Raw genomic sequence first — 15,362 nt, 5'->3', positions numbered from 1 at the left:
AGGCTTATTAAGGGCAAGACAATGTATACTGTTTCCAAAAAACACTTGATACAATCAAAGACACTTGAATAGCTGAAACAAGCAGCAAAGTACTACTTTGCTTGCCATTACACCACCTTATTAAAAAAAAAAAAGAAGAGGAAAAGAAAAAGTGTTACAAGCATAAAGGTACTTATAAAAATTGCTTATGGGAATAAAAGCTATAATAAGTAGACCCTGAGAAGAATATGTAATTAAAAATAAAGACTTATAGGAGATGGAAGATTGAAGAAAATAAAGCCTTCTCTTTAAAAGAGTGTAAATTTTGTGAACTCTGATAATTCCAGGAAGATTGAATCTTCTTTGTTTTATCTATTTGAACAAAAGTTATAACTGGCTCAGGGAGAATAATTTCACCTGTTAAATAAACAATGACAAAGACTTCAATGTAGAAGGAAACAGATGGGAATGATGCAAGTCGTTGGACATTTATATCTGACTATGCCTACAGATTATGGCATGTGATACATAGTCACATGGAATAAGCAAATATATTACCACTTACACAAAGAACTGGCACCAAATATCAGAGAATTATAAGATTTTAAGAGTGGAAAGGATGCTAGGAAGCAGTGGTCCAATTCTTCCATATTTCAGAAGAGGGAACTGAAGTCTCATGATGTTATTTCATAGAATTTCAGAAAAAAAGGGGTCTCATATCTCACCTAACCCAACTTGTATGTGTCTAAGAATGCCCATTATAGCCTCTTTCTCCTCAAACTCAATATTGGCCTTAGACTTTTACTTAAAGATTTCCACTGAGGAAGAACCAGCTACTTCATGTGGCAGTCCATTTCTGCCATTCTTTCCACTTTGGGAATGCTCTAACTTGCCCTCATGTTGAGGAAATCTCCACAACTTCCACCCATTGAATTACTGAGTGTGTTCCCTCATTTTTCTCCTACTTTTTATACTCTTACACTTTCTGCTCATAGTCCATACCAGGCCCAGCAGAACCCAGGATCTTTGAGTCTAAATACAGTGGGCTTTCTTTGGTAATAGCACTGTCATCCTTGACCCTTTGTGTACATTTTGCATATCCTTGCATTACCTTAAAGCAGCTAGTCTATGTTATCTTGAAAAATTATGCTCAGTCTTATACATTCTTTTTGAATTCTATTATTAAAGTTTTCATTAGTTACTAAAAGAATGAAAGCATGCAAAGTTCAATAGAGTGTTAATTTGAATGCAGAATTGGTTGATTGTGTCATGTTCTTGAAGATTTGCTGTTTTAAAAATAGAAACTTTTATGCTTTAGAAAAAAAAATCACTGTAGTGAGAAAATTAACATAGCTTATATTACTACTTTTTTTCCCAGTACCTCTTTGATTGTTAGAATTGGACCATCTCTAATGGCTTTGCTAAATAGCAGAGATTGTGCTGTGTGGAGCAGAAATGTAATACCACTGAAGTGATTAAAAATGAATCTCCCAGGATAAAATAGTTCCATTACTAAAATGAAGGTCATGCTCAGTTTACTCTTTTTAGAAGATTTTCTTCTGGGAAGACAGGAAACTTCATAGCCATTAGAAGATGGCACAATTTCTATACTTAAATCAAAGATTGGTGGGTAAACATTTGTAACACATTTAATCAAAAGAGTTATCAAAATAGTAGTTGTAAAATGCCCTTGGTAGAATTTGAATGTTAAGTGAAAATTTCTCTATAGCTTCACAGCTTAAAATAGGAAAATGGGTAACTTACTTTTGACTTGCAAAGTTTCTTAAATCGTGTACACTTGCCATCTCATCAGATAAATGTCTTAATTTCTAGTTCATCAGTCACAAAGCATACTGAGAAGAAATATAATGAGAAGAAACTTTGCCCATGAATCGATTAAATAATTTTTCCTTTTGGCAAAGTAGTGGAATTTTGTCCCTCAATGATGATGTACATAGTCAAGAATATTAAAATTATTTATTTCAGTAATTATGTGACTGATCAAGAAAAAGTGATTTAGGATAAAGAATCTAGATACTGACATATTTTTGATAGTTTGTTATGTGGTTGTGATTACTCTCAAAATAAAATCGTGCACTCAAAAGAAAGTATCTGTTGTAAAGTTAATCTCAGAAGTATCCAGTTGTCAGGAAAAAAAATTACATCCCTATTTTATTATGTGCAAAATTTCCCTTTATCTTATGTTAAATTAATTCTACCCTCAACTCAATTCCTTGGCATGTCTGAAGCATACTCCTTGCATGAAAACAGTATCTCCAATGTTTTCTATACTGAAGTTTCAGCTTCCTACTTAAAAATCCATGGTAGAAGACAAAGGATATGACTTTTAACTTTCTCCTCAGTGTCGTATTAACACTGAAATATCTATCACCTGCATTCATATATTGAATTACATGTCAGCTGATGCTACAAACTTTCTTCATCTACCCCAAATAGGTGATAAAACTGGAGCTCTTCAAATGGAATTTACTTAGCTTCTGTCTGATTTCATAATATTTTAAATATTTCATTTTATGACATTTCTTTATATATATGCTTTCTTCCATCAAAGTCCTACAGATGAATTATCATGACATGAACATGACTTTGGGTTCTTGAAAACTAGAATCTTGAGGGTGGAGCAAGCCAAAATGGTGGAGTAAAAGCAGGAAATTGCTTGACCTTGTCCCCAATTACCTCCAATACCTGATAAAATGACTCTACATAAATTTTAGAGCTACAAAACCCACAAAATGACAGAGTGAAACAAATTTCCCTCTGAAGGCAGCCTGGTAGGCTGACAAGAAGGGTTTATCACACCAGAATGGGAGCTGAGTACAGTCCCACATGAGCCATGTGGGCCCAGACCTGGGGCAGCCCTGAACCACGGCACAGTGCAGCAGGAGCAAACTTCAGAACAGTGAATACCAGCAGCTGTGGCAGTTTCCAGACTTCTCAATAAACAAATGCCAAAGAGAAAGTAAAATGTCAGGGGGAATCCTGTTGGAACTGAGTGATGGAAGAGCACAGTCCGGCCTTTGTCCCCTGAGTAAGAGGTGGCAGAGGCATGGTGGCTGCAGCTGCTGCCACGTGGCTGCCTCTGGAGCTACAGGCTTACATATTGTAGGGGGAACAAGCGACCATTCAGAATGTAATTGCTCTTGCTTTGACCTGCTTAGGTCTGGATTGCACTCTTGGGTGGTAGTCCTGGGGTATATGGCCAGTGTGCTAGAGCTTGTAGTGATTGTAGAGAGGGCACCCTCCCCATAGCTCAGACAACAGCTCTGGCAACAATTGTGAAAACCCCAGAAATTTGGGACAAGGCTCTCTCCACTCTGGAAGCAGAGTTCTACAATGGCAAAGGGCTCAAAAGTCAAGTAATGGGCAAGATGAGCAGTCAGAGGAAGTGCAGTCAGACCATAGAATCCTTTTATGGGGACAAAAAAGGATCAAAACATGGAACCAGAAGAAGACAACAAAGTCAAAACTCCTGCATCAAAAGTTTCCAAGAAAAATATGAACTCCTTACAGGCCATTGAGGAGCTCAAGAAGGATTTTGAAGATCAAGTAAAGAGAAGTAGTGGAAAATTGGGAAGAGAAATGAGAATAGTGTGAGAAAATCATGAAAAAGAATCAACAGCCTGTTAAAGGTGGCCCAAAAATACACTGAAGAAAACACCTTAAAAATAGACTAACTCACATGGCAAAAGAGGCCCCAAAAGCCAATGAGGAGAAGAATGCCTTAAAAATCCAAATTGAACAGCTAGAAAAGGAATTTCAAAAGCTCACTGAAGAAAATAATTCCTTCAAAATTAGATCAGAGCAAATGGAAGCTAATGACTTTATGAATAATCAAAATGCTATAAAACAAATCCAAATGAATGAAAAACTAGAAGGCAATATGAAATATCTCTCTGGAAAAACCACTGACCAGGAAAATAGATCCAGGAGAGATAACTTAAAAATTTTGAACTATCTGAAAGTCACAATCAAAAAAAGAGCCTAGACATAATCATTCAAGTAATTCTCAAGGAAAATTGCCCTGATAGTCTAGAACCAGTTGGTAAAATAGAAATTTAAAGAATTCACTGATCGCCCCTTGAAAAAGATCCCCAGAAGAAAACTCCTATGAATATTATAGCAAACTTTCAAAGTTCCCAGGTCAAGGAGAAAATCCTGCAAACAGTCAGGAAAAAACAATTTGAGTATTGTGGAAACATGATCAGTATGACACAAGATCTAGCATCTTCTACAATAAGGTATTGAAGGGCTTGGAATATGATATTCTGGATGTCAAAGGAACTAGGATTAAAACCAAGAATCACCTGCCCAGCAAAACTGAGTATAATGCTTCAGGGGAAAATATGGTCATTCAATGAAATAGAGGACTTTCAAGCATTCTTGTAAAAATCAGAGCTGAACAGAAAATCTGACTTTCAAATACAAGAACCAAGAGAAGATGAGATGGAAAAAGAAATAATAAGGAATTTATTAAAGTTGAACTATTTGCATTCCTACATAAAAAAACCAATAATTGTAACTCTTGAGAATTTTTTCAGAATGAGGATAGTTGAAGGTAATATATATATATACACATATATATGTATGTATGGGAGCATGTATGTGTGTATAAATATATATGTGAGTGTGTGTATATGTTTGTACATATGTACATAGACAGAAGGCACAGCATGAGTTCCATATGAAGGGATAATATCTTAAAAATGCAATGAAGGGGTGAGAGAGGATATATTGGGAAAGGGAGAAAGGGAGAGATGCAATAGGGTAAATTATCTCATATTAAAGAGGCAAGAGAAAACTGCTACAATGGAGTGGAAGAGAAGGAAGGTGAAAGGCCAACCTTTCTCTCATTGAATTTTGCTTAAGGAGTGAATAACATACATACTCAATTGGGTATCTTACCCTACAGGAAAGTAGGGGGGAAAGGGGATAAAAGGGTTGATGATAGAAGGGAGAGCAGATTAGGGGAGAGGGTGGTTAGAAGCAAACACTTTTGAAAAGGGACAGGGTCAAAGGAGATAATAGTATAAATGGGGTGCAGGACAGGATGGAGGGAAATATAGTTAGTCTTTCACACTATAACTATTATGGAAATTTTTGGGTAACTACACATGTACAATCTTTATTCAGTTACTTGTCTTCCCAGTGGGTGTGGATGAGGAGGGAAGAAGGGAAAACATCTGGAATTCAAAGTTTTAAAAACAAGAGTTAAAATTTTTTTTAATGTTTTTTACATACAACTGGGAAATAAGATATATAGGCACTGGGGTACAGAAATCTCATCTTGCACTACTAGAAGGTTAGTGCGGGAAAGGGGAAAGGATATAAGGGATAACAGATTGGGGAAGGGGTATTCAGTAGGCTTGCTATCTTGGGGTGGGTGTAGGGGAAAGATGGGGAGAAAAATCTGTAACTCAAAATCTTGTGGAAATGAATGTTGAAAACTAAAAATAAATAAATTGGAATATTAAAAAATTGAGTTCAAATGGGAGCTGATAAAGAGAATATTGTAATATATTCCATGTTCCAAAATTTTGAGTGAGTTGGTTAATAACAAAAGAAGTAAAGGAAAAGTTGGGAAGAGAAATACGAGTGATGCAAGAAAATCATGAAAATTAAGTAAACATCCTGCCAAAGGAGACACCCAAAATACTGAAGAAAGCTATGCTCTCAGATAAGCCTTCGAACATATAAGCAAGAAAGTCTTTGGGTACATAATCAGTAAGCAGCTATGTGTCTGTTGTCTGAGGACTGGTCTATGTAATAGAAGAAAAGCTCTTCAACAGAGAGTGAGCCACCATATGATAAATTTTCAAGTCACAGCCACTCATTATACTGCCTCGTAAGGTATCACTAGTTGTACCAACCTGAATAAATCACAGTTCTTTGAATTATTGCAATAAGGAAGCTCCTCTTAGTTGCAGTCATGCTTTATTTTTAGGGGAAGGATACATTAATTAATTAAATAATTACGAGCTAGACTCTGCACTAATCACTTTATAAATATTTTATTTAATGCTTATAATAACTGTGGGAGGTGTGCACTATTATAATCCCCATTTTATGGTTAAAGAATCTCAGCCAGACAGAGGTTAAGTGACTTGCACAAGGTTGCACAGCCCTTGAAGAGCTGTGGCCAGATTTGAAATCAAGTATTGCTGCCTCTAGGCCCAACATTCTCTCTTCTGTACCACCTAACCGCCTCTTTAATACAACACATGCTATATAAGTACTTAAGAAATGCTTAATTGTTTTGATGATTTTGTGCTTGTTCCCTCTCATATTCTCCTACCTCATGCCTAGCAATATACCATAAGTTCTTCTCAAAAGCTTAATTCATACTGAATAAGTCAACAGAATTACCACTTGTCTACCCCTCCTTTCTCCCTTCTGTAGTTACTTCTGAACCTGGTATATATTTTTTTCTCAGCATTTCAACTCATTGTAGTCACCTGAAACCCATCTGACACCCATCAAATTGGCTTCAGACTTAAAACCCTTTGATCATTCTCTAATCCATTCATTCCATTGGCTAGGCATGAATATTACCATCTAGATATACTTGACTCACTGTCATACTTGAATTTTATGGTCAAACTTGTTAATACAGCCCTCATAAACACAATAGATATCCTTGTCCCCCTAAATTTCTATCATCTAAGCCCACTGGATTACCCCCACCACAGATTCCCTCTATTACTTCTTTCAGGCTATAGAGTATTATTAAAGACATTAGATGCCAATAATTTAGTTAAATACAATTTTTTACTATTTAATTTCATTTGGGCTCATATTGCTCTTTGCCAATGTTTTTCATCAATTTCTTTTCAGTTTTCTTGATCACCAACTATATATCTATCCTAAACCTTCACTTTTCAAGGCCTCAGTATTCCTTAACCTCTCCTGTATACACACAACAAGAGAGGATGTGTCCCCTTCAACATGACCTACTTGATTTTCTCTTTCCAGGAAAATTGGGCCACTTTAATTTCTCATTTCATCTACCCCACTACACCATTTGTAGATTCATGGCTCGTCCCTCTACTGACCCAATACTTGATATTCATTGAGCAAAGAAATATTAAAGATATACTATGTACAAAGCACTATACTAGGTTCTGAATATGAGACTACGATAGATAAAGGGTATGCATTTTTATTCCTCCTTTTGAAGACCATATATAGAGTCAGGTGTCAGTTTACCCACGTTTCCTCTAAATTGACATTAAATATCTCCATCTTTGAAGCAGAGGTACCAATGTTCTTTCCAAGGTAAATTCTTTTATTAAAAACAAAAACAAATCTTGACTCCTGACCCTCCCCCAAAGATAAGAAAAATATTTCCCTATTTACTTTATAGAGGTATGTAGATGATGGATGAGAAATATTGCATATAAGATCAGGTTAATTGGATATGTAAATTTTCCTGAACTATCTTTCTCCTCCCCCAACCCCGCCCACATTGTTATAAGAAATGACTCTAGGATATTGAAAAGGGGAAGTACATATTGGGAAATATTGATAATGAAAACATAAACAAGTAAATGGGTAGGTTTTTATTTAATTTATTTTTGTTTTCAACATTTACTTACATAAGTTTTAAATTTTTCCTGCTCCCTCTCCCTTTCTTCCCCAAGATGACCTGAAATCTGATATAGGCTTTACATGTGCATTCCTATTAAACATATTTTCACATTAGTCATGTTGTATAGGAGAATTATAGTGAATGGGAGAAACCTTGAAAAAGAAAAACAAAACAAATCCAAAAATAAAATAGCCTGATAATTGTTGGATCAAAGGGTATGCATATTTTTATAGCCCTTTGAGCATGGTTACAAATTGCTCTCCTGAATTGTTGTATCAGCTCACAACTCTACCAACAATAAATTAGTGTTCCAAATTCCCCACATCTTCTTCAACATTTATCATTTTCCTGTTTTGTCATGTTAGCCAGTCTGATAGGTGTGATGTGGTACCTCACAGTTGTTTTGATTTGCATCTCCTCTAATCTAGTAATTTAGAGAATTTTTTTCAGATGAATATAAATAGTTTAAATTTCTTCCCCTGAAAACTGCCTGTTCATATCCTTTGGCCATTTATCAATTGAGGGATGACTTTTACTCTTGGACATTTGACTAAGTTCTCTATTTATTTTAGCAATGAGGCCTTCATCAGAAACACCAGTTTTAGGAATTCTTTTCCAGTTTTCTGCTTCCTTCCTAATCTTGGTTACATTGACTTTATTTGTACAAAAACTTTTCAATTTAATGTCATCAAAATTAGTAAATTTATTTTTATTTTCATTTAATTAATTTAATTTTAAAATACTTTAAATAACCTGCATAATATGTGATGTAATATATGTATACATGTATGCTCATTCACACTATAAATATACACATACATGTGTATGTACATGTATACACAGACATACACATACTCTCCCTTCTTTACTTTATCAGCTTCTGTGTATATATGTGTTTCTATCTCTATATCTATCTATGTATGCATATATAGGTATTTTATTTGTATGTGCATGTTCTACATGTGTGTATGTGCATATACATATACACATATACGCACATGGGAGCTGATGAAGTAAACAAGGGAGAGCACATATATAGAAATAAGAGAGGACAATGGCTACTTTCAGAGGTTATGAAGTAGATTCTGAATCAGCAAAAGTGAGAGAAGTAGGCATTAAGATTGATGAGGAAAAGAACTACCTCATTGTTAGAGACTTTGGTAAAGGAGGAAAAGGTAGGGGCTCATATCAAGAAATTTTGATGTTAAAAGAAAGTGAGAAGAGAGAACTTAGTGAAAGTGCCCTCAGTTTTCTCAGAAAAGTAAGAGACAAGGTCTTCTACTGACAGAAGGGAGAGAAGAAGGTGGAGGGGGTTTGAGTGGCAAAGAAAGGAGTAGAATCTCTTCTGCAGGGCAGAGAAAGGGAATCAATAAGAAAAAAATAGACTGCCTTGCTTTAGTAAGGGACTCAATGAAGTGAGATGACATGTGCTTATAATGTGCAGTTAATATAGTTATGTGTCTTCCCTTAGTTTTGTTTAGTGGAATATGGGTAGGATTAGATGGAGCTGTAATTTAGGGATAAGATTTGGCTAAGAATAAGTAGAGATATCATAAGAGTGGGAGAGATACATGAAAAAGGGAGAGTATTATGTTTGTTTAATCACAGGGTTGTGTTTAATTATTTCATCACAGGGTTGACTTTAGTAGGAAAGGTCAGCGAAGTCAGAAAGTGCATAACATGTGATATAATACATGTATACATGTGTGTGCATACACACTATACATATATAAATTCATGTGTGCATATGTGTATACACACACACATACTCTCCCTTGGTTACTTCATCAGCTCCTGTGTGTGTGTGTGTATTCTTTTAATGGTTTTGCAATTTGATTCTTCCAAGGCAAAATGATTATATAAACTTTTTGATCTTCTCAAAAATACAAGGAAAAAACAATTTCATGTTATATAGAAGAGAAAAACTGACTCAAAAATGAAATAAAAGATCTCTGCTTTGTGTCACCATGGAACTTAGGCCCCAGTATTATCTAAAGTGTCCCACCATTTTTACCTCCTAGTGTCTGATTATCTAATAGAATATAGGAGTGCTCTCCATCATTCTTCTTTCTTAATAGCACAAGATACTTGTTCTCATATTTTAAAAGTGGGCATTGACTACTTCTGAATATCTCTTGAGAAATGAAAGCTTTTTATGGGAAATATTTTGGTCTCAGAGAAGAATGACTTAATTACAAGGAATGATTGGATGGTAAATACAGCCAACTAACCCTCAAACTTAGCTTCTATTTCAAATCTTCTAAAGCAGTTTAACTAAGCTGAATAATCATAGTTGCGGATTTTCTGCATTACAAGAAACATATTTTTAAAGTCTTCCTCAGGCTTGAGAAAATTTATAGACTGTGGATGTCATATTCTGGGAATATACCAGCACCCCTTTTGTATTTCTTCACTTCCTCATGGATAACATATGCTACTTTAGGCCAATATGCATTTTTTGAAGAGGAGTATGCACTCAGATCAACTTTCACTGATGAAATTATTTAACATAATTTGCTTCATGATATAAATTAATAATTATATAGAGCCTAAAATATTTGGATTATTATTTAATTTTATTAAACTATTTATTCTTTCCATTTTTATATAAAAAAGCAATCTTATTTTACAGGAATACCATTACCTCCAAAAGGAAAGTTGGATATCCCTGTGTTATTTGTTCCTCATATTATGAAATTATATGAAGCAATGGTGATTGTTGAGGTCACGAGGAATAATGGTGAATATTGGCCATATGATAAAGCAGATGACTTGGGCCCAGGTCTGGAAAGGTAATTTAAATAAGGATTTTTAAACTGACACTATTACTATCTCCTTTATATAACATTTTCTATTGCATTAAAAGAAAATCAGAAACAGAGCCATAATCCATTCTGTGGAAGGAGATACACTTTAATGTTTTATCAAAAAAAAAACTTAAGGGCTGAGGAGAAGGATAAGCATTTGCTACTCATGTGATATTTGACTTGGTTGTATTGTTAGCCAGAGTTTTAAACATGTTAAATTTGTATAGAATCATCAAGTAACATGACTAAGATACAAAGTAACAAAAAATTGGTGTTGAATACAAATTGAAGATTTGACCAAGAAAGTGATAATTCATAATGAAAGAAGATGCCAATGCCTAGGAATCATCTCAAAATAATGTGGGATTATATGAGTCAAGAAATTTGGCAGCAATGGCGCAGATCCAAAATCATGTCACTATACAATGTGTATAATCCAGATATAACACGACTGAAGAGTATGCCTTCTAGAACGTACTTTATCATTGGCTTCATTAATCCATGTTTGTAAATATATATTCCTTTTAAAAATTAAAATGACATTTAGTTAAAAATTAGAAAGATGGTAACAGATATCTTCATTTTCTAACACTTTAATTTTTAAAATTTGCATGTCTAAATAGCACAACAAGAACAGAAAATGGAGACATTTGCAACATACGTTGGAACTACCCCATACAGGGCATCCCAGAAGCACCACCTCCTAAAACACACCATGGTATGTATATTATATGATCAAGAATGCAAGGCCTAGAATAAGACTTAGAGTTTGAGTTCAATCCTTTATCTCATACAGGTAAATTGAGGCTCAAACAAGGAAAGTAGTAAAGTGATCCTGAAATGACAATGCTAATTTTCCAGTGCCGGACCTGAAAACCAGCTTTATTCAGGCCTCTTTTAATTCTCTTTACACTACATAACAATCTCTCTCTTTACCATCACTTTGAGGAAGAAAATGCTAAAGATTCTACTTGGAAACATGGTATCAGTCGCTTTCTCTGTGTGATATAACTTTAATTAAAATTATATCTGGTTAGAAATCCATTTGACAAATAACTCTGTCATTTGATTTACTTGCAGTACTATTTAATACTAGACTGGAGAATATTTTTTTATGGTGAATGCAAATATTTCAGGCACAAAGGCACTAAAGTACTATTAGTAGTCTTTCAAAATGAGTTCAAAATTTTTCCTCTTTTTCTCAAGTAAAAGATAATTGACTCCTTATTCTCTATGGAGAAGAACATCCATTTAGAATTTACAATCTATGGTCATCAGATTAAAATGATGTAATAAAACAAAAAAAAATTCCCTATCTTCTGACAGCTTTGTTGTTCATATCTCCTGTAAATATAAACTTTTGTTTTCCTAGATGGAAGAATTCATGAAGAATTGATTTAACTAAAACAGTCTAATGATGCATTAAAATACATATTATTTTTATGTCTTTTGAAAAGGAGAGTTAGTGTGCACAAAATAGAGGTTGCTACTGTCATTTAGCTTTTATTTACTTTGCTGTGGGTTAGCCTATGATAGAAATATGAAGAAAATTCACCTCATGAAAGAGGTTGGAGACTAAATGTATAAATTTATCACCTCAGACATAATTATAGTCGATATATTAATTTTGCTAAACTGTCTTCTTCTCTTCCTCCTTTTCTTCCTCCTCCTCCTTCTCCCTCTCTGTCTCTCTTTCCCCCAAGGGATTTTTGTTGCAGTGCATTGCATTAAATTATTAAATCAAATTGAGAAAGTCAGGGAATAAAATTAATCTTCTTTGTAGCAAATAAGCACAACTCTGGTGATATTTATTTATTTCAATGCTTTAGTATATTGAAAGAACTGTGATTTCATTAGTTAGTCAGATAGACAATACTCATTTATTAAACTCCATTGTGCCAGGCAGTAGGCTAGTTGTGGAGATACAAAGAAATATAAAAACAGTTCTTAAGGGGTCCACAGTCTAATGGGGGAGATAAAATACAAGCAATGATATACAAACAAGTCATATAAACTATAAACTGGAAATAACAACAGAAGGAAGGCACCAGAATTCAGAGGGATCAGGAAATGTTTCTGAAGGTGAAATTTTAGCTGGAACTTGAAGGAAGTCAGGGAAGCCAGGAGGAAGAGATTAGTAAGAATATTCTAGCACCAGCAAAAATGCTCAGAGTCTGGAGATGGAATGTCTTGTTCAAGGAAAAGCAAGGAAACCAGTTATACTGGATTGCAGATTACATGGGAAGGGGCTGTGAGAAGAATGAAGCGAGGGCAGTTTAAAAGAAATTTGAATACCAAAAAGGATTTTATATTTGATCTTAGAGGTGATTTTTTTTAGGATTATGTAATTCCCTATCCAACATTTTGCCACGTCATTATGCCACTGTATAGGTAGAGGGTATCTTCTCAGTCTTGAGCACCACTTCATACACACATATGCACACACACACACACACACACACACACACGGCATAATGAGTTTCATGTCCCATCAGTTGCCAGATCTTTTAGATGTCATTTCCACAATCTCTCTTGAATATGTATTATTTCCCTTATTACTGGCCCCATTTCTTTTCAGGCCTTCAACACCTATCACTTGAATACTTCAAATTCCCTTCAAATTAAGACCCTTTCCCTAAGTCCTTCTCACTTCTACTGTGATTACCATATAGCTGCCAAAGTAACAGATGTGAACATGTTACTTCTTGGCTCAGTAAAATTCATTACTGCTTTTTATTGGCTCTAGGATAAAATAAAAACTTCCCTTTTTAGCATTTAAAGTCCTTCTCAGTTTGACTTCAGTCCACCTTTCCATATTTATTACATATTATTTCCATTCATGTACTCTTTGGTCTAGCCATACTGGGCTTCTTGCTTGTTCCTCTGCACAACATTTTATTACTTCCTGTCTCCACAACTTTTTAAAGGGTCTTCTGCCTCTTAAATCCCTAAAATCCTTCAAAGTTTATGTCAAATACCCCTCAAACATTCTATCTGTCTTCATCCTCTCAGCTGGTAGCATTTCACCCATTAGATTACTTGATATTTTTTCGTATATATTTGGTCTTTACTCATGATATATCCTTCTGATATAATATAAACTCCTTGAGGGCAAGAACCTTGTTTTTTTGCTTGTTTGTTTCTACATCTCTAGCAATCAGAGTGTTTAATATATGACTGACACTTAATAAGTATGTACTGATTTATTGATTAGAACTAAGGAGAGAATAGTTTCAACAATGAGATTATATAACCATTGAAGTCTTGAAGAAGCATAGCTACTTTTTTCTTTTAAAAATTTGGAAGCCAAAAGCAAGAACAATGGGTGCAAGAAAATTTATATTTGATATGCAGAAAGCATTCTTAACAATTAAAACTGTTCCAAGGCTACTTGACTCACTATGTAGTGGCTTCTCCATTGTTGAAGGATCTTAAGCAGAGGGTCAATGATCATTTGTCAGCACTTTGTAATAAGGATTCTTTTCCTGGTACTCATTGAACTGGCTGATCAAAGAGTTCTCTTCCAATTCTGATTACTTGATCCTTTGAAGATTTCGAGTTTTGCTTCTCTGTTGGCAAAGATACCTGGTATAGTTACTTGAAGTAACTACTCACTTGAAGATGAATAATGTAAGAGAAATATGCACTCATTGGAAATGAATTGTCTATATTTTTAGTACTCCAATTTCCTAAGAATTTAGAAGACAAGACCAGTGGCATAATACTAATTATAACTTTCAATGTACTAATTTCCATTTTAATGACTTAAGGCAGTGAAATTAATCATAGCTGGAAATTTTCTTCTTCCCTACTCATTTTTACTTTCCCAATAATATGCACCAAAGCATTAGTCATCATTTTCAATTTTAATTCAGTAAACATTTATTAAATACCTATTGTATGCAGGGTACATAAGCACTTGTGATAAAAAAAATGACACAATCTAGTCCATATTCCCAAGGAGTTTTTATTGCTTTGTGGTAATGTGGTATAATAACAAATAGTTATTAATAAAGTTTAGAAAATGATTATGTACATAGTAGCAGGTTAAAAAAATAACCTTAATGATTCCAGAAGGATATAGTGATCACTTTGATCTGGGAGGATAGAGAAAACAATATGGAAAATATGACACCTGAACTGTCTTTTTGGAAAGAGAAGTAGCATTTAATAGGAGCAAGATAAAATGGTATGACAGTGAGTAATCCACCCCAGGAATAAGCACAGTGTGTACAAAGACATGGAGTCAATAGGTGAAGGCAGGGCTAGTATAAACAGTGATATATACTGCTAAACTATTTAGTATAGTAAGGAGAGTGCAATGAATGGGCCTAGAAATTTAGGTTGTAGTCAGACCATGACGGCTCTGAATGCTATCCTAAGAAGTTTACATTTTGCATTTTATTTGGTAGACGAGATATCAATGAAGAAATGTTTATCTTTTATTTTTTATTAAAAGTGTGACATCATCCTGAGGATAAAAATGATATATTTATAAAGTGCTTTGCAGACTTTAAAACACTATACAAATGTTAACTGTTATGATTGTTGTGGTGGTAGAGGTATTTGTTACCTGTTTTTATAGGGACCCTGACCATCCTAGTCACCATTGTTCACCAGCTTGGAATTATACTTGACTCTTAACTTTTTTTCAATCCATACATTCAATAATTGCCATGTTTAGTCATCCTGTCCCCAAACCTCTACACACATTGTCTAAAGGCCAGACTTCACCTGACCATGTGATTCTCCTGATCAATAAACCCCAGGGGCTCCTTATTACTTCTAGGATCAAATACAAACTCCTTTGTTAGACATATAAAGCCCTTCCCATTTTGATTCCAACCCATGTTGCCAGGATTATTGCACAACATCCCTCTTCCTCAACTGTTCTGCCTCCTGGAATCTCTATTTTTTTTCCTTCCTTCCTTCCTTCCTTCCTTCCTTCCTTCCTTCCTTCCTTCCTTCCT

At 34.6% G+C, this 15,362-nt stretch overlaps 1 protein-coding gene across 1 annotated transcript in view; it reads left to right on the top strand.

Moving 5' to 3' along the window:
- Positions 1 to 15,362, top strand: part of CFAP47 (cilia and flagella associated protein 47) — a 963,244-nt gene that overhangs the window by 809,379 nt on the left and 138,503 nt on the right. The window contains exons 60-61 of the mRNA XM_069063838.1: positions 10,218 to 10,377; positions 11,016 to 11,110. Of these exons, the coding sequence (XP_068919939.1) occupies positions 10,218 to 10,377; positions 11,016 to 11,110 (255 nt within the window). The remainder of the gene's footprint in view (positions 1 to 10,217; positions 10,378 to 11,015; positions 11,111 to 15,362) is intronic.

This window comes from Petaurus breviceps, unplaced genomic scaffold, assembly GCF_028583685.1.
Source record: "Petaurus breviceps papuanus isolate PSGF00001 unplaced genomic scaffold, PetGlider_PUasm1.0 90603, whole genome shotgun sequence".
Taxonomy (NCBI): domain Eukaryota; kingdom Metazoa; phylum Chordata; class Mammalia; order Diprotodontia; family Petauridae; genus Petaurus; species Petaurus breviceps.
The sequence above is the reverse complement of the archived record's forward strand: the minus strand, read 5'-3'. Positions and strand labels throughout refer to the sequence as shown.